The 21,204-nt window shown below is 39.9% G+C and overlaps 1 protein-coding gene across 2 annotated transcripts in view; it reads right to left on the bottom strand.

The window, feature by feature from the left end:
• Nucleotides 1-21,204, bottom strand: part of mtss1 (MTSS I-BAR domain containing 1) — a 76,131-nt gene that overhangs the window by 47,756 nt on the left and 7,171 nt on the right. For both annotated transcript variants that reach the window (XM_061977602.1, XM_061977603.1), the window contains exons 2-3: nt 8,907-8,968; nt 1,212-1,285 (exon numbers count right to left, since the gene is read on the bottom strand). In XM_061977602.1, coding sequence (XP_061833586.1) covers nt 1,212-1,285; nt 8,907-8,968 — 136 coding nt within the window. The remainder of the gene's footprint in view (nt 1-1,211; nt 1,286-8,906; nt 8,969-21,204) is intronic.

Raw genomic sequence — 21,204 nt, 5'->3', positions numbered from 1 at the left:
ACCGTCAAGCATGGTGGTGGTGGTATTATGCTCTGGGCCTGTTTTGCTCAGAGAGTAAATGGGACAATGAAAAAGGAGGATTAGCTCCAAATTGTTCAGGACAAGCTAAAATCATCAGCCCGGAGGTTGGGTCTTGGGCGCAGTTGGGTGTTCCAACAGGACAATGACCTCAACACACCTCAAAAGTGGTAAAGGAATGGCTAAATCAGGCTAGAATGAAGGTTTTAGAATGGCCTTCCCAAAGTCATGACTAAAAGGTGTGGACAATGCTGAAGAAACAAGTCCATGTCAGAAAAGCAACACATTTAGCTGAACTGCAGCAATTTAGTGGTCAAGTGGTCAAGCAGAAGCTTGTGGATGGCTACCAAAAGCGCCTTATTGCAGGTCAACTTGTCAAGGGACATGTAAGCAAATATTAACATTGCTGTATGTATACTTTTGACCCTCACATTTTCAGTAGAGCCATAATAAATTCATAAAAGAAGCAAACTTCATGAATGTTTTTTGTGACCAACAAGTATGTGCTCCAATCACTACATCACAAAAACAATAAGAGTTGTAGAAATGATTGTAAAGTCAAGACATGATGTTCTTTACAAGTCTATGTACACTTTTGACCATGGCTGTATTTATCAAACATTTAATGTTGATATGATTACATGTCTATTGCGATATATATTGATATGGTTTTAGCCGCCCAGCCCTACATTCTAATCCCTATTATCTATCCCTCACAGCTAGAAGATGCTAACGCCGCCACTGACCTTCTTGGCAGAATTACAACAAATAAAATGGAGCCCAAGGACAACTGGTCACATTTGGGGGGGGAGATAATTTCCTGTCTGTCAATCAAGTGCTTCTCCCTCTATGACAAGCGTGAACATTCAGGCATGATAGAGCACGTCTGCTGCTACCAAGAAAAGGAGCGGCCATGATTCCCTGCTCTGTCATACAATGATTAGCACACATAATCATAGCAACAGTCTTACATTCCCAGAGAGACTGTACATTGATACGCACAGGACAATGATAAGAGCTTTTCTGCAAGACTTCTTCATCCAGAACTGGATCTCAGATGCCCTCACAAAGGGTCAATACAGAAAAGAACACCACCGAGGAGGCCAAACGTTGCAACTATTGAAGATGACAGTAAGGACGTGGTGTTGGCATGAAACAATCACACACGTGCAGAGAGGTGCGGTTGTCTTTACCTCTGGCTCCCATCGCCATGTCGGCCACCTTCTGAAAGGCATCCAGGAAGGCTCCGGTCACCAGGATTGTCGTCCTGAACCAAAGACAGAAAAAACACATGTTAAAATCACAAAGTTTAATTCTCAGAAACTTTGGTCTGATTTGTAAAAGATGATTTGTTGTATTTTAGGTAACAGGCTGTATCACAGATTAGGGCTGCAACGATTAGTCGACAATAACATTTGTCACCGGCAACTACCGTATTTTCCGGACCATAGAGCGCACCGGACTAAAAGGCGCACTGCCGATGAGCGGGTCTATTCGGGTCTATTTTCATACATAAAGGGGTCATATTATACCATACCAACTTTATTTATAAAGCCCTTTAAAAACAACCACAGTTGAAGAACAAAGGGATGTACACCACAAAGAAATAAAATAAATAGAGGCAAAGGACTGACTAAAACATAACATTTAAAACACAGGTAAAATACACATTGAAAAAGCAAATGCAATTTATCTTAAGAACAATTTGTTTGATAAAAAGCACACACACACACACACACACACACACACACACACACACACACACACACACACACACACACACACACACACACACACACACACACACACACACACACACACACACACACACACACACACACACACACACACACACACACACACACACACACACACACACACACACACACACACACACACACACACACACACAGCGGAGGTATCATAAGATTAAACATACAATCTACTAAATAGCCAACATTTTAAGAATGAATCAAAGATAGAATTCTACACGTTGAGTCTATTAGAGTGCTAAAACGGCCAATAGTTAATCAATAGTCAATATATCAGTGTGCAGCTGTTTAAACATAACTAAATGCTTCTTTTCTTTTTGAGGAAATTAGATTGTTGTTTGTTTTTATTGCTGCTATTTTAACTGTTTTTTTAAAATACTTAAACAAGGTTAATTGGGTTTTTTTTAGCACTTTGCCTTTCCTTTCTTAAAAGGACAACATTTTATTAGTCATTCTAATTTTTGTAACAGCTAAATAAGCAGCAGTTACAGTATAAATACATATTTATGAATGTATTAGTCATCTCTGTTGTTCCTAAGCACACACCTAAAATAACTTGAGCTGCATTTAGACATCCATGGAAAAATTAAATATGTGTATTGCTTTATTCTCCGATTAGTCAACTAATCGTTAAGATGGGGACGGCGTGGCACGGTTGATAGAGCGGCCATGCCAACAACCTGAGAGTTCCGGGTCCGATCCCCGGCTTCCGCCATTCTAGTCACGCCCGTTGTGTCCTTGGGCAAGACACTTCACCCTTGCTCCTGATGGTGGTTAGGGCTTTGCATGGCAGCTCCCGTCTTCAGTGTGTGAATGTGGACGTTGTGTCAAAGCGCTTTGAGCACCTTGAAGGTAGAAAAGCGCTATACAAGTATGACTCATTTACCATATAATCGTTGACAAATGGACTATCAAAATAATGGTTAGTTGCAGCCCAGTCACAAACAAATGCTGGCATTTTACTCAAAGACTCAAGCTGCACTGTCGTTTGCATGACGGCCAACACTTCCTCCTTGCCACTAATTGTCTTTTCCTTCGCAGTTTTTTTACACGCTTTCATTTATTTGAGGCGGCCCACCATTAATAGATTTGGACAATCAGATTTGGTGCCAACTGTAACGCCTTCGTTCATGAACACTTTCTATGAATGCAGCTTGTCATTACAACTTTGTACGGTACATGGCATCGTAAAGCTGCTTCTTAGCACGCAGGGATCAGAACAGGGATGTGAAACCAATTTAGCCCTATATTTAAGTATTAGGTATTAGTATTAGAGATAAGTAGGATCAGTCATACAATATCCTTTATTTAACCAGGTGAAAAACTCATTGAGATTAAAGTCTCTTTTCCAAGAGTGACCTGGCCAAGAGGGCAGCAACACAAAGTTACAGATATATATAGAGTACAGGCCAAAAGTTTGGACACACCTTCTCCTCATTCAATGTGTTTTCTTTATTTTCATGACTATTTACATTGTAGATTGTCACATCAAAACTATGAATGAACACATGTGGAGTTATGTACTCAACAAAAAAAGGTGAAATAACTGAAAACATGTTTTATATTCTAGTTTCTTCAAAATAGCCACCCTTTGCTCTGATTACGGCTTTGCACACTCTTGGCATTCTCTCCATGAGCTTCAAGAGGTAGTCACCTGAAAGGGTTTTCACTTCACAGGTGTCGTAGATTTGACGCCTTCAGTGACAATCTACAATGTAAATAGTCATGAAAATTAATAAAACACATTGAAATGAGAAGGTGTGTCCAAACGTTTGGCCTGTACTGTATAAGAACAACAAAAACAGCAGCAATCAATACAAATAAATGACTGACATGTATGTTAACATAAAACATGTGATAGGTCAAAACAATGTATAAAATGTTTCCGTAAAAACAACTTAAAAACAAGTACAATGCCCAATAGAAACAGTTTCTCGATCCTTTAAAATGGCCTGAAATTCCCCCAAAAAGATCAGCTCAGGTAGTAACCTTCTGTAAGTTATTCCGTGACCATGGAGCAGCATATCTCAAAGCTTTTCTTCCAAGGTTTGCTCTAGGAACAAATGTGCGAAATATGTTCTGCGACCTTAAGCTGTAGCGAGTGGAATCTCCACATAGAAAAACACAAATAAGGGGGAGCCAGACCAAGAAATGATTTATATATAAAAAAACATCTATTGAGAAAACCTGCGAACTGACAAAGATGGACAGTCTGCCTTTGCATATAACCTAAAGTTTGTATAGTGAAGCATAGTTCTTCCTAAGAAACAATGTCTATACGAATAATGGGTACCAGTCTCAACAAAAGTCACTATTTTAGTTCATTTTTGCACACTTTGAACACAATATTAAGTGCTACTTTCTCTTTATTAACAAGCCAAACCAACAAATAGCACAAGCTGAACTGTGCTGCATGCGCTGCGCCGCCAACAGGTGCACACACACGGGTCCCTTTGGTGCCCCTACGAATGGTCAGTAATCACGAAAATCCTTACCTTTAACAACCATATTGCTACAACAATAAACGTTTTAAAAAGTAAAATCCACTGACATTACATTAACATTGGCAAAGGAGAGAAAGGAGCAGACAGAGACGCCGCTGAACAAGAGCTAGTGAAATAAGTCTACTTTGGCATCTTTATCCAGAAAAGTCCATTCCCATCACAATTACAAATCTGCTGCGGTACGGAGCCGGCTGCCTCAATCTCTTTAATATGAGCAAGCACAAAATGAAGCATTCGTACACAGAGACATGGTTTTCAAAAAGGGCCATATTTGGCGCAATTTGTAAACTGAAATGTCCGCAAATAGAGGGGTAGTCTCAGAAGTTTCTGTTCAGCGACATTGTCAGCAGCTCTTTATAAATGTTACCATGCGAGGACGCCAGGGAACAACAGAATCCTCTAGCGGCCCACCTCAGCCAGTGCAACCCCAGGGAAGGGTGTGAGAGGTAGCAGAGGCGGGGCTAGCGTAGGGGCATCCTAGCTAGGCTAAGTGCTAGTCCATGGTGCAGCCACAACAACCTGGAGCTGAACGCCCAGAAAACAGTGGAGATGATCATGGACTTCAGGAAGGTCACAGCCCCACCATCCTCCCTCACCCTGATTGACTCTCCCACCCCTGTCTCCATTGTGGACTCCTTCCGTTTTTTGGGCACCACCATCACCCAAGACCTCAAGTGGGAGGCGACCATCAGCTCCCTCATCAAGAAGTCCCCACATCTGTGGTCCCCTCTAAGGTTTCTCATTGGGTTGAGTTTTTTCCTGCCCTGATGTGGGATCTGAGCCGAGGATGTGGTTGTGGCTTGTGCAGCCCTTTGAGACACTTGTGATTTAGGGCTATATAAGTAAACATTGATTGATTGATTGATTTATATCAGTGTATATTTATTTATTTAAACCTATGCATCTTATGCCTTTTTTTTTTACATTTTAAAAACACATTTTTATACAGTTTAATTTGAATCGCACCGCAGAGAGAGAGGAAACCTAATGAGGTTTAGACATGGCCGATTATTACCATCCCTATTCTTTTTTCTCCCTAGTAGAGCATGCTGACACTTGAACATAAAAAGTGAACCGATGATGCATGGATTGAATAAGCTCTGCTTCGTCCTACTCCTTTTCAAGTATAAATGCTCTGCTCCTTCATGTAGCATGTTAAGCAAGCTCAAAACTAATAATAGCATACTCTCTTGGCTCTTGGCAAAGACGGTCACACTCCCTCCCCTCTCCGTGTCAGCCCTGCTTGCTTCTTTGTTTTGTCTTGCCTTAACTTTCTTGTTGCCTCTTTTTGCACTGCTCTCCAAATCTAAACAATGGAATTGATCAACTTGCATCTCAACAATAGCTGACAAGATCTCGGGTTCAAGGGAACCTGTCTGTCCTGTCGGAACGGTTGATGCTGGTCACACTACGGACTTTAGGGAGAAGCGGAGTGGCGCGTGCCTGGCGCCCCTCTCGGTCAAGGATGTTGAAGATATCTACCCATTTAGAATCATGATAACAGGACATCTGCGGATTGGAGTAAGCGTTGCCCAGCATAGACGTATTGGAAGATGCTGGCAGCCATTCCAGTTACCCCAAAGCTGCCACAAATGATTGGAGGATGCGGGCAGAACTGTGGCTGCTCACTTTTGTGATTTTGGACAACATTGGACCGTCTGCCCTGCAGGATGAATTTGAGGACCAGAATGAAGACAATTAAGAGTCAAAAAGTGTAAAAATTGTTCTCGCTCTCAAACACAACCATTCTAGTTTTGATTGTTTTCCCTGGCTGCAACTTGGCAAAGTCGTCGCTTCAAGATTCCCCTCAAGAACGGTGCAGCGAAGACAAAAACTCCTTCCTACCAACACATGGAAAGATAAACTTTCCTCGGCCCCAGTCTGTGCCCCCTCAGGAGTCCAGTCTCAGTTCGAATTTTTTATACTCATCCTTCCCCAGCATCTACCTTTTTCCCACCTTTTACGGGGCGCAGTAAGTGGCAACCCATCACCGTTCCTGTTCTGTCTTCTGTACAATGTTTGTCTGCTTTTGGTGCAAATGAAATGTCCTTGTACTTGTGCAATGACTATAAAGAGCATACCATACCGCATTACATTTGCAAACATGCTTCTGTAACAAGGAAAAAGTACACGCGAGCGACTGTAACACAGCGGCAGGACAATCACAGAAAGTCGCACGAGACATAAACACACAGCCCGCCAACAATCCAACTTCCCCACCCCCAAACTCAACTATGTCTGCCTCTGAAGCAGTTATTGGACACCTGACTGGTAAACGCCACATGAGAGACCGGTGGCCCTCAAAGGCCAGCTCAGCAGTGCAACTGGAAACCCTCTGAAGCCACATCATTATCATCATCAATGGAGCTATTGTCTGACTTTGTTGTCTGTGTATATGTGTGTGTGTGTGTGTGTGTGTGTGTGTGTGTGTGTGTGTGTGTGTGTGTGTGTGTGTGTGAGCGTACACAAATGCACGCCCATTAGTCTTGTAAACTAAGCCAAGTAGATCAAATGACACCAAGTGTGTGTAGTCAGTTTTTATGTCGTTGCAACAAGGACACCAAGAGTTTTGTATGATTATTTTACTGTAGCGGTTGGACTATAGCGATCTAACCAGTTTGGGATGGGTTATTTCAATGAATATTTAAAGCTATTCCATTGTAAAACAAATGTTTGTTTTACTTCTCTCTAAAAGGGCCAACAATCTGTCAACGTTTCATAATTGAAGGGAGGAGAGGCTTCTGCTCGTTCAACATTTAGTATTGCGACTAAGCCCGTTGACATCTGACCTTGTGGTCCGAGCAATGAAGTCCAAAAAAAAAACAGATTCTGCATTGTTGATATTTGAAGAACATCTGTCAATAACTATGTTTTGTTCTGCAAAAAAAACTTGATTTTTGCAATTTTGATTTCTTGCTTAGTATTGTGATCGCAATACTGGAAATGGCAACAGCGGAGGATGCATGTGCATGCACGACCCAGTCTGCCCCACAACACGGCTTATTGACTGCAGCGCGGACTACAATGGCGCGCAAGGCACTCTGGGTACATTACATACACCTTATATGCATAATCCGGTGACGTTTTTCCGAAACAGTGACAACACAAGTTGTGCAAATTCCAAACCGCTCATTTGGGGAAAGTATATATATATATATATATATATATATATATATATATATATATATATATATATATATACACACACACATATACATTGTGATTACCTCCAAATTCTTCAGGACAATCTGACCATGGAACTTTCCTCCAGAAGGTCTTATCTTTGTCCATGTGATGTCAGATGAAACAAAAATGGAGCTGTTTTGCCACAATACCCAGCAATATGTTTGGAGGAGAAAAAGTGAGGCTTTTAATCCCAGGAACACCATGCCTACCGTCAAGCATGGTGGTGGTAGTATTATGCTCTGGGCCTGTTTTCCTGCCAGTGGAACTGCTGCTTTAAATGGGACAATGAAAAAGGAGGATTAGCTCCAAATTGTTCAGGACAAGCTAAAATCATCAGCCCGGAGGTTGGGTCTTGGGCGCAGTTGGGTGTTCCAACAGGACAATGACCCCAAACACACCTCAAAAGTGGTAAAGGAATGGCTAAATCAGGTTAGAATGAAGGTTTTAGAATGGCCTTCTCAAAGTCCTGACTTAAACGTGTGGACAATGCTGAAGAAACAAGTCAATGTCAGAAAACCAACAAATTTGGCTGAACTGCATCAATTTTGTCAAGAGTGGTCAAGCAGAAGCTTGTGGATGGCTACCAAAAGCGCCTTATTGCAGGTAAACTTGCCAAGGGACATGCAAGCAAATATTAACATTGCTGTATGTATACTTTTGACCCTCACATTTTCAGTAGAGCCATAATAAATTCATAAAAGAAGCAAACTTCATGAATGTTTTTTGTGAGCAACAAGTATGTGCTCCAATCACTACATCACAAAAAAACAAGAGTTGTAGAAATGATTGGAAACTCAAGACAGCCATGACAATGATGTTCTTTACAACTTTTGACCACGACTGTATGTATACACATTCATTGTGTGTGTGTGTGTGTGTGTGTGTGTGTGTGTATATATATATATATATATATATATATATATATATACATACACACAAACACACATACGAAAGTGTATATACACATACATATATTCATACATAAGTACATATACACATATATATATATATAGATATGTATTTCATAATGACTGTGAATGATAGGCAAAATTCCAAAAAAAAGTACTGTTCCCCTTTAACAACTGTATTAATGCTCCTGGACTGATGTTGAACTCTTGTTTTCTGGGGATTTTCACTCTTCTTTCTGTTGTCTTTTGCATTTGGTAACATAGTTTTGGTGCGTTAGCGCAGCAGGGGTTGCCTCATTAGAGTCCACTTGCATGCTTACTAAGACCCACGCTAGGACGAGGACCAGCTTGTTAAGGAAAAAGTTGATCAAAAATTGTCATTTAGACATTTTGCAAGCTGCAAGTTGCCCCAATCAGCGTTAAGTTCTTCTACAGCAATATGCTTTTAATTTGCTCTACATTGTCTGTCACCCCATTGTGATTTGGAGTTGGAATGTGTGTGTGCCCAATCGCCTTACCTGAGCTGCGACTGAAGTTTGACTCCTTTGGAGACAAAGTCCTCCCACGTGGGATAACTGGCCTGCAGAAACACAAACATCAGCGGTGTTTACATTCAGAAATCAGACAGATTCTAATCGGCAACTATACATTTACATGTTCCGCTGTTTTAGTGCAGATATTACATATCATTTGCACAACTGAGATTTTGGTCATCACAGTAATGTTGTAAGAATTTTAATTGAAGTCCTCCAGATTACATCGATGTTGATCTGATGTTATAATGCCATCAGGGAAAAAAAGAGCATATGACATGGTTGATGATGAAAAAAAATGTTTTACAAGCGTCCCAATTGCATGTGGAGAGGCTGAGCGTGAGAAGAATTATGCTTCAGGGTATTAGAGCTGCAGCCAGAGAGGATTAATCGAATAAATGGGGTGGGGGGTTGTAATGTAGCCTAAAACTTTCATCAACACATGATTTTGATGAACAGTTAAGTCAGAGCGTTTAATATTATTCCGTGCATCTTCCAAAAGCAACAATAATCCCTTTGCAAAAATGCTATTGAAGTGCTTTCACGATATAGAAAAAGAAAGCAGGAAGAGAGACCGTAATGGTCCAGAGCGCTGGAAGTTGTTCTCGTACGTAACGCTCCCTTCACAGTCTGAAACCCAGTTTGTCTCACAGCGGTTGATTGATGATGTAATCCAAGGCTGCTTTGCACTGCAGGCTCCAATACCGGCGGCTGTTTGGCCAGAGCTCAGAGACCAGGTCTTGGATAAGTCTACTCTCAGACCGGGTTGCCTCATCTGACTAGCGGGCCTGCCGCGGGTCAGTCTGCGAGAAGATAATACAGACTTAATCTTTATCACTGAACAAAACGCTAAATGCGGCACCTTGCTCTTTGGCTAGCCAGGCGTGCTCATAAAAAGGATGCAGGTTTTGGTCAATGCTAAAAACGCTTGGCTACCTATTCAGATCCGGAAATTTGAGTTTGTTGGAGGACTTAGTTCTAACAACTTTGCTTGGAGTATGGAGGCATCCAAAGCCCTTAAAAATGATATCATAAAGGTTGAGAAATTTCCAAGATAAGTACCGGTACAGAGTTTTTAAGTATGAAATACAGTACAGGCTAAAAGTTTGGACACACCTTCTCATTCAATGCATTTTCTTTATTTTCATGACTATTTACATTGTAGATTGTCACTGAAGGCATCGAAATTACGAATGAACACATGAGGAGTTGTGGCTTGTGCAGCCCTTTGAGACACTTGTGATTTAGGGCTTTATAAATAAACTTTGATTGATTGAACTTTGAGTTATGTACTTAACAAAAAAGGTGAAATAACTGAAAACAGGTTTTATATTCTAGTTTCTTCAAAATAGCCACCCTTTGCTCTGATTACTGCTTTGCACACTCTTGGCATTCTCTCGATGAACTTCAACAAGTTGTCAGCCGAAATGTTTTTCACTTCACAGGTGTCAGATTTGATGCCTTCAGAAAACTCATTGAATGAGAAGGTGTGTCCAAACTTTTGGCACGTACTGTAGTTTAGAAAAAGGCTACCAGCTATCAGCTGATGCTAATGCTGAGCAAAATTCAAAGTTGATCACAAGAATTATTACTGTACCATTATCGCACAGCAAAGCTTGACTTTAAATGATACAGACTCGCCTCCAGCTTCGATTACTGAAGAATGAGATTTATTTGCCTCAGGTTCCTCGCTACTTCTCACCTAACTTTCACATTCTACTAGGGTTTGCGGCAAACGGCAGGAATGTAACATCCATTTACAGACATGTGATGAGACTGCAGTCTTGGACTGTCACCAGTTTGCATTATGCACTATTCCCAAATATCCATGCAAAGATACTGAAAATCCTTGATATGCCACCAACAGTCTGGATGGTACGATGTCAAAAGTTATTGTGTAAAACCTTTACCAATCCTTGGTAAAAGTATAGTTATAAAATCAAAAAGTCCTAAATTCTACTGTTATACTTCATTCCTGTAGATTGCAATTATCTGGGATATTCTACCAGGTGTGGTAGAGCGGCAGTCCAGAAACTTGAGTTCCTAGTACGAATCAAGCTTTTGCCATCCCAGTCACTGTGGTTGTGAGAAGACACTTCACCCACACTGGTGTTTTGGTGTATTGTACATACCGCGGTATTTCGGTTTCTAAGTCTTCACAATAATACCATGGCGCCTGACAGTATCAAATAAAAACTTTTAAACTTCACAATTTACTAGTGTCTTCATTTTAGTTTCAACACTGCAAAAACTCTAAATCTACAATCTAGGCTCCTACACCACTGGTGTAGGAGCCTAAATGCTACTTAAGTTCATTTACATTTTATGGAAGGTGCTTTATGTTTATTCAGCCTTTTCTTCTACATATAAAAAGTGCAACATTAAATAGTTTTAAGTCAACTCAGCCTCAGATTAACTCCCCAGCCTAGCTAACTTGTCAGTAAGAGGATATATGGGCTCATTGTTCTTCCACCATAGAAGTGGCTCAAAATCTAGTTTCTAATGCAATATGGTCATAAATCTGCTGCTATTATTGCTTTAGCCCTGCCTGACTCGCCGAGGAGACGCTGCTTGAATGCGGTGGTGACGCTTCAAATGGGTTAGGATGTTTGACGTGTTGTCAGAAGCAGCTGATGAAAAATGTCGGCAAACCTCCGTCCTCCATTGTTGTATCACGCAGCCAAAGTGTTCCCAAACGGGAGATCTTAACGAGGCAGGAGGGTCTTCCAGCTCTGGCTTTTACATGTTGTCCTCGCCCGGCCGCTGCTAGCATGCCGTGTGTTGTGCCTCGGTGTGCATTGTTTACACAACGTGCGTTACGCTACTTAATATGTCTGTGTGGAAACTCGTTCGGTACACCTCCGAACCGAACCAAAACCCCCGTACCAAAACAGTTCAATACAAATACACGTACCGTTACACCCCTAGCACTACGGCATTACTCCACTATTCTGTCAAATTTGTCACAAACATACATTACCACGAAATAACAATAGTTTTAAAAGCTTTATTGTCAGCCAAATGTATATAATTAATATCACCAGCCATTATCAAACCCAGCACTACTGGAGTTAATTAAGGTGTACATCATATTGTGCTTGAGCATGGCTACACCCAGAGTTAGGTACACTTTTGTACGATTGTAAGCACACAAACCTCTCCCAGTTATAAAATAACTAATGTGATCACCCCTCGCAGGTTTTTATTGATAACCAACACATTTCATAAAAGAAATAGTAAGACTCTAAATAATGAATGAGTTTCAAGAGAACCTACTGGGTCAAGTATGAATCATGAGCAGACCACTGTGTAAATCTGCAATTAATCAGCTTGTTCAAGTTCATAGTAAATATTCTCACCATATTTTCACTCGCACGTCCTACATTTCATTTGTATCTATGCTGCTGTGTAAGGTACGTCCCGTATACAAATGAGTTGCAACAAACCAACGGTCGCCACAGCTTTGATTCGATCATACAAATCAAGGTCAGAGTGGAAAATCAGGTTGAACTGATGATTAGGAAAGTCTCAATCCTGATGGCACCGCGTCTCTGCGGACGAGTCCTGGTTTTTCAAGTCAAAGTCACATGGTCCTGACGGAGGATGCAATTTGCTCCACTTTGTGGCTTCTGATGATTTAGTTGTTTGTTCAGCCATGATGATTATGAACCACAAACTATACATTATTTTCACAGAATCAGAATTTGAGTATTTGGTTGTACAATTGATTGAATCTTGACTGAAACAAGAGGCTCGCAACTGCAGTTCCAATTGTTATATGTGTGAAGGCTCGACAGTAACACATGAATCATTTATTAACTGCACTGCCCTTAGCGAGAAAGTAATTTAATACTCAAGTATTTACTTAGCATTTCAATACCGGACTAATATTTAACCATGCCTGCATTCAATTCTTTACACAGGGCTGGAGTCTACAGTCTACCAGCTAAATTAGGAGAAATGGTGAACTACACCCTGGACTAGTCACAAGTCTGCTATGTGATTCTTTACACTCCCAAGAACAGCCACAATGGGTTGATAATGCTAGCCAGCTATAAAACCAGCTGCAAGTACTCAGCTACATACTAGGGACATCAGTTGTAGAAACGGCCAACTGACACTTCTACACTGAACAGTGAGTAGATGCTGCACAACTACTTCAAAGGCCACTAAAATCTGCAAGTCTTTAAGAGGAAGTGTGTGAGTGTGAGCCACACCCTCCCCTGAGCATCACTCATCCATGTCACTACCTGTTGACTCATACCCGTCTATCTCTCCATGTGTACTCCTGATTGTAATAAGGCTTTCTAACAACACATATTTTAAAGGTCATCGTTCTACAGTGGTCAACTTACCGTCATTTTACTCAAAAAACTAAACCTGAGCAACATCTGAATGAATCAGTTTTAGGGATGTGACGATCGGTCACTAATCAGTATCGGCCTATTTCTACGAAAAAGCATGTGTTCCTTGAGAGTGCAAGATTTTACGAAACGACGACGACGACAAAAGAATGCAGCTACCACAGTCAAAGAATGCATTCATTTGCAATGATCACTTTGTTAAAGGTTTGTTTGATATACTTTTAACATTTATTATTCCACATTTAAGTATTATTTTGATATTATTAATATTTCTTAAACACATGATTGCTACAAGTGTTTCGAAAAGCACCAACTTGGCGAAGTCTAAATAAAAGAAAAATGTGAGCAAAACCTAAAAGAGTTAAGTTTTTTACCAAAGGCAACAACCATAAATGAATCTTTCAGCACGTACACAATGTTGACATCTATAGTTATAGTTTGATAAACAATCATAAATGAATCTTTCAGCACATACACAATGTTGACATCTATAGTTATATTTTGATAAACAATCATAAATGAATCTTTCAGCGCATACACAATGTTGACAACTATAGTTATATTTTGATAAACAACCATAAATTAATCTTTCAGCACATACACAATGTTGACATCTATAGCTATATTTTGATAAACAATCATAAATGAATCTTTCAGCACGAACACAATATTGATATCTATAATTATATTTTGATAAACAATCATAAATGAATCTTTCAGCGCATACACAATTTTGACATCTATAGTTATATTTTGATAAACAATCATAAATGAATCTTTCAGCGCATATACAATGTTGACATCTATAGTTATATTTTGATAAACAATCATAAATTAATCTTTCAGCGCATTCACAATGTTGACAACTATAGTTATATTTTGATAAAGACAACAATCATAAATGAATCTTTCAGTACGTACACAATGTTGACATCTATAGTTATATTTTGATAAACGATCATAAATTTATCTTTCAGCACATACACAATGTTGACATCTATAGTTATATTTTGATAAACAATCATAAATGAATCTTTCAGCACATACACAATGTTGACATCTATAGTTATATTTTGATAATTAATCATACATTTATCTTTCAGCACATACACAATGTTGACATCTATAGTTATATTTTGATAAACAGTCATAAATGAATCTTTCAGCGCATATAAAATGTTGACATCTATAGTTATATTTTGATAAACAATCATAAATGAATCTTTCAGCACATACACAATGTTGACATCTATAGTTATATTTTGATAATTAATCATAAATGTATCTTTCAGCACATACACAATGTTGACATCTATAGTTATATTTTGATAAACAATCATAAATGAATCTTTCAGCGCATATACAATGTTGACATCTATAGTTATATTTTGATAAACAATCATAAATGAATCTTTCAGCACATACACAATGTTGACATCTATAGTTATATTTTGATAATCATAAATTAATCTTTCAGCGCATTCACAATGTTGACAACTATAGTTATATTTTGATAAAGACAACAATCATAAATGAATCTTTCAGCACGTACACAATGTTGACATCTATAGTTATATTTTGATAATTAATCATAAATTTATCTTTCAGCACATACACAATGTTGACATCTATAATTATATTTTGATAAACAATCATAAATGAATCTTTCAGGGCATACACAATGTTGACATCTTTAGTTATATTTTGATAAACAATCATAAATGAATCAGCACATACACAATGTTGACATCTATAATTATATTTTGATGAACAATCATAAATGAATCTTTCAGCACATACACAATGTTGACATCTATAGTTATATTTTGATGAACAATCATAAATGAATCTTTCAGCACATACACAATGTTGACATCTTTAGTTATATTTTGATAAACAATCATAAATGAATCAGCACTTACACAATGTTGACATCTATAGCTATATTTTGATAAAGCCAGGAAAAACACGCTACCCGTAAACGGCGAATGCTACAACAGCAACAAACATCAGTAGATTCAAAGTTAAATCCTGGAATACAACTTTACCCGAGCAAAAATGATAACATATTTATCATGGAGAGTCTTGATACCAATGTCCTTGACACAGACACACAAAGAAGTTGTAGACCTCCATGATTTTACAAGTTTTCATCTGCTTTGTTGTGTAGAATGATGTCTGGAGCACAATAATATGATACTTCTGACGTATAATCCTTGATATCACTCGACAAATCTTTTTTTTGATAAAGTAGTTTGCGCGCTGCTTGCTGCACAACGGCCATCTTGGCTTGATCGACCGCCACAGGGTTTCACTTCCGGGAAGAAGTCGCGTGACGGAATACAAGCAATAACAATTAGAGAGAGAAAAATTGCATTTTGTTTCTGGAATGTTGCTCATCATTCACAATCCCAATGTGAGACAAGGCTTTTTTATGCATTCTAATTTGTAATATACGTAATGTATAAGTAAGTACAAGGTAGCTGACAATGACGCTAATGGGAGTCCTCTACTGCGCCCATAAAGCCTCAAAGGATTGTGAATGATAAACAAAATTCAGAAACAGTTCCCTTTCCACTGTTGTGTCAGCAATGTCGCACAACACGTAAGGAAGGCGGATCCATCTATAAATTGGTGGTGTGGACACTTAGGGTAACTATCAGTATAAGATCAATACTTGAGTGATTAGGTCGATGCTTTTATTTACTTAACATGTTTTTTGTTGTTGTTTTTGTCAAGGTTTACAAATTCCGGAAATAGTTCCTTCGACACAGGAGCACTTTGAGGGCAAAAAGGATTTAAATGCATACATTTTGTTTTAGTTATTGTGTACTATATTGCTTAACAATTTTATGTAATAAAATATAATTTAAAAAAACAGTTTAAATATTGTGCTGATATTGTTAAACCAGTAATAGCAATCACCGTAAATACATTGAAAAATCTACAGGTACTACATGAAACCGTGTCGGACAATCTCACTTGTGGATGATCGGTATCGAAATCAGCAGCAAATCCCTAATTACTATTAGACTTTGGCTAGAATCCAATGTGTTTACATTTCAATGCAAAATATGGAGCAATGTTAGTCAACATGCTATTTCCCTCTCAAACAAAATGGAATTAAACTGAACTCCCTAACCTACTAAGTTGAAAGGATCTGTTCGCAATTTATTTAAAGGCCTACTAAAAGCCACTACTAGCCACCACGCAGTCTGATAGTTTATACATCAATGATGAAATCTTAACATTGCAACACATGCCAATACGGCCCGATTAGCTTACTAAAGTGCAATTTTAAATTCCGCGCAAAATATCCTGCTGAAAACGTCTTGGTATGATGACGTCAGCACGTGACGTCACGGATTGTAGAGGACATTTTGGGACAGCAAGGTGGCCAGCTATTAAGTCGTCTGTTTTCATCGCAAAATTCCACAGTATTCTGGACATCTGTGTTGGTGAATCTTTTGCAATTTGTTCAATGAACAATGGAGACAGCAAAGAAGAAAGCTGTAGGTGGGAAGCGGTGTATTAGCGGCCGACTGCAGCAACACAAACACAGCCGGTGTTTCATTGTTTACATTCCCGGAAGATGACAGTCAAGCTTTACCATTGGCCTGTGGAGAACTGGGACAACAGAGACTCTTACCAGGAGGACTTTGAGTTGGATGCGCAGACGCCGTGCCGTGAGTACGCATGCAGCTGCGGCTTCCAAACATTTGATCACTTGCCCGTACGTGCGTGCCGCTATGTGCATGTCATGTACGCAACTTTGGGGAAATATATGTGCTGTATGAACTTTGGGGAGGTGAACGGTACTTTGGGCTGTGGGATTGAGTGTGTTGTGCAGGTGTTTGAGGTGTATTGGCGGGTTATATGGACGGGAGAGGGGGAGGTGTTTGTTATGCGGGATTAATTTGTGGCATATTAAATACAAGCCTGGTTGTGTTGTGGCTAATAGAGTATATATATGTCTTGTGTTTATTTACTGTTTTAGTCATTCCCAGCGGAATATCAGGTCCCACCCGCCTCTCACAGCATCTTCCCTATCTGAATGGCTCCCACTGCCCTCTAGTCCTTCACTCTCACTTTCCTCATCCACCAATCTTTCATCCTCGCCCAAATTAATGGGGAAATCGTCGCTTTCTCGGTCCGAATCGCTCTCGCTGCTGGTGGCCATGATTGTAAACAATGTGCGGATGTGAGGAGCTCCACAACCTGTGACGTCACGCTACTCGTCTGCTACTTCCGCTACAGGCAAGGCTTTTTTATCAACAACCAAAAGTTGCGAACTTTATCGTCGATGTTCTCTACTAAATCCTTTCAGCAAAAATATGGCAATATCGCGAAATGATCAAGTATGACACATAGAATGGACCTGCTATCCCCGTTTAAATAAGAAAATCGCATTTCAGTAGGCCTTTAAAGTTCCAAAAACAAAAAATATATATAACAAAAAGACCACCATCTTATTCTACTATTAGTGTTTTAAGAGTACACATTTTATAAATAAATGTGACCGAGCACTAGAATGTGACTTAAAACATTGTAAACCATTAATCAAGGTTTTATGATGGTGACAGTTTGACCCAGTTCCAGGATTCACTATGGCAGAAATTGTGTACTGGAATTGATTGTTTTCGACCTCAGGAGGTTCCACTGTACAAGTAAAAGTATACACACGTCTCACACACACACACACACACACACACACACACACACACACACACACACACACACACACACACACACACACACACACACACACACACACACACACACACACACACACACACACACACACACACACACACACACACACACACACACACACACACACACACACACACACACACACACACACACACACACACACACACACACACACACACACACACACACACACACACACACACACACACACACACACACACACACACACACACACACACACACACACACACACACACACACACACACACACACACACACACACACACACACACACACACACACACACACACACACACACACACACACACACACACACACACACACACACACACACACACACACACACACACACACACACACACACACACACACACACACACACACACACACACACACACACACACACACGGTTTCAATTTCAGTGGCCAGGAGGAAGGCAGGTCTGCTGTTGGTGCAACATTTTCCTTTCAAGTAAACACTTAACAAGGAGAAGACCACTAATTGAATCCTGGTGAAGCAGTGGGATGACGCCAGGGAGGAGAGGGTGGGAGGAAGCAGACGTCTGCACATGGACAGAGAGGGTGGAGGAGAAGACAGCAGGATGGACGGAGGAGTGGAAAAGGTCATTGGTGATGTGGCCAAGCGGCTGCTCAATAGAAGGTCTGCTCTGCTATGCAAGAAAACTGGCTGATAAAGTAAGTACTGATGCAACCTCATCAGCCAGTATGTGTCAAAAAAACTACATTGGTCATGCTTGCTGGCGAAGCCCCAACAAAAATGTCCTCTTTCAGCTTGTTTCACTGCTTGGCCCATTACCAACGTGCAACATGTTGTATTAGAACAGTGGTTCTTAACCTGGGTTCGATCGAACCCTAGGGGTTCGGTGAGTCGGTCTCTGGGGTTCGGCGGAGCCTCTGCCGCGGAGGTCAAGACACACCTAACTCGTCGTGTAAATACCGTATTTTTCGGAGTATAAGTCGCACCGGCCGAAAATGCATAATAAAGAAAGAAAAAAACATAAGTCGCACTGGAGTATAAGTCGCAATTTTTGGGGAAATTTATTTGATAAAGATATTACTTTATTGATTCCTTCAGGAGAGTTCATTCAGGAAAAAGCCAACAGCAAGAATAGACATTTGAAAGGCAATTTAAAATAAATGAAGAATAGTGAACAACAGGCTGAATAAGTGTACGTTATATGAGGCATAAATAACCAACTGGTATGTTAACGTAACATATTATGGTAAGAGTCATTCAAATAACTATAACATATAGAACATGCTATACGTTTACCAAACAATCTGTCACTCCTAATCGCTAAATCCCATGAAATCTTATACGTCTAGTCTCTTACGTGAATGACATAAATAATATTATTTGATATTTTACGCTAATGTGTTCATCATTTCACTCATAAGTCACTCCTGAGTATAAGTCGCACCCCCGGCCAAACTATGAAAAAAACTGCCACTTATATACAGTTAGGTCCATAAATATTTGGACATTGACACAATTTTCAGTATTCCAGCTCTGTACAACACCACAATGGATTTGAAATGAAACAATCAAGATGTGCTTTAAGTGCAGAATTTGAGCTTTAATTTGAGGGTATTTACATCCAAATCAGGTGAACGGTGTAGGAATTACAACACATTTTATATGTGCCTTCCACTTTTTAAGGGACCAAAAGTAATTGGACAATTGGCTACTCAGCTGTTCCATGGCCACGTTTGTGTTATTCCCTTGTTTTTTTTCCATTTATTTCATTTACAAAGAGCAGATAAAAGGCCTAGATGGCATTTCAAGTGTGGTATATTCATTTGGAATCTGGGGAGGTCATCTCTTAATATGATGTCCAAAGAGCTGTCACTATCAGTGAAGCAAGCCATCATTAGGCTGAAAAATCAAAACAAAGCCATCAGATGGATAGCAAAAACATTAGGTGTGGCCAAATCAACTGTTTGGTACATTCTTAAAAAGAGAGAACACACTGGTGAGCTCAGCAACACCAAAAGACCTGGAAGACCACGGAAAACAAGTGTGGTGGATGACAGAAAAATCCTTTCCCTTGTCAAGAAAAAGCCCTTCACAACAGTTGGCCAGATGAAGAAAAGTCTCCAGGAGGTACGTGTATCTGTGTCCAAGTCAACAATTAAGAGACGACTTCTCCAGAGGAAATACAGAGGGTTCATCACAAGGTGTAAACCATCGGTGAGCCTCAAAAACAGGAAGGCCAGATTAGAGTTTGCCAAGAAACATCTAAAAGAGCCTGTGCAGTTCTGGAACAACATCTTATGGACAGATGAGACCAAGATCAACTTGTAGCAGAATGATGGAAAGAGAAGAGTATGGAGGAGGGAAGGAACTGCTCAAGATCCAAAGCATACCACCTCATCAGTGAAGCATGGTGGTGGTAGTGGCATGCATGGCTGCCAGTGGATCTTGATCTCTTATATTTATTGATGATGTGACAGCTGACAAAAGCAGCAGAATGAATTCTGAAGTGTTTGGGGCAATATTATCTGCTCATATTCAGCCAAATGCTTCAAAAGTCATTGGACGGTGCTTCACAATGCAGATGGTGAATGACCCCAAGCATACTGCGAAAGCAACCAAATAGTTTTTTAAGGCAAAGAAGTGGAATGTCCTGCAATGGCCAAGTCAATCACCTGACCTGAATCCAATTGAGCATGAATTTCACTTGCTGAAGACAAAACTGAAGGGAAAATGCCCAAAGAACAAGCAGGAAGTGAAGACAGCTGCAGCAGAGGCCTGGCAAAGCATCACAAGGGACCAAACCCAGCGTCTGGTGATGTCTATGTGTTCCACACTTCAGGCTGTCATTGACTGCAAAGGATTTGCAACAAAGTATTAAAAAATGACAATTTTATTTATGATTATATTAGTTTGTCCAATTACTTTTGGTCCCTTAAAAAGTGGAAGGCACTTATAAAATGGGTTGTAATTCCTACACCGTTCACCTGATTTGGATGTAAATACCCTCAAATTAAAGCTCAAAGTCTGCACTTAAAGCAGATCTTGATTGTTTCATTTCAAATCCATTGTGGTGTTGTACAGTGCTGGAATACTGAAAATTGTGTCAATGTCCAAATATTTATGGACCTAACTGTATGTCTAAGCCCAGACTTCCCTCTCCCCAGCCACCTAGTCCAGTTCTTCCCGGG

This window comes from Nerophis lumbriciformis, linkage group LG18, assembly GCF_033978685.3.
Source record: "Nerophis lumbriciformis linkage group LG18, RoL_Nlum_v2.1, whole genome shotgun sequence".
NCBI classification, from domain to species: Eukaryota; Metazoa; Chordata; class Actinopteri; order Syngnathiformes; family Syngnathidae; genus Nerophis; species Nerophis lumbriciformis.
The sequence above is the reverse complement of the archived record's forward strand: the minus strand, read 5'-3'. Positions and strand labels throughout refer to the sequence as shown.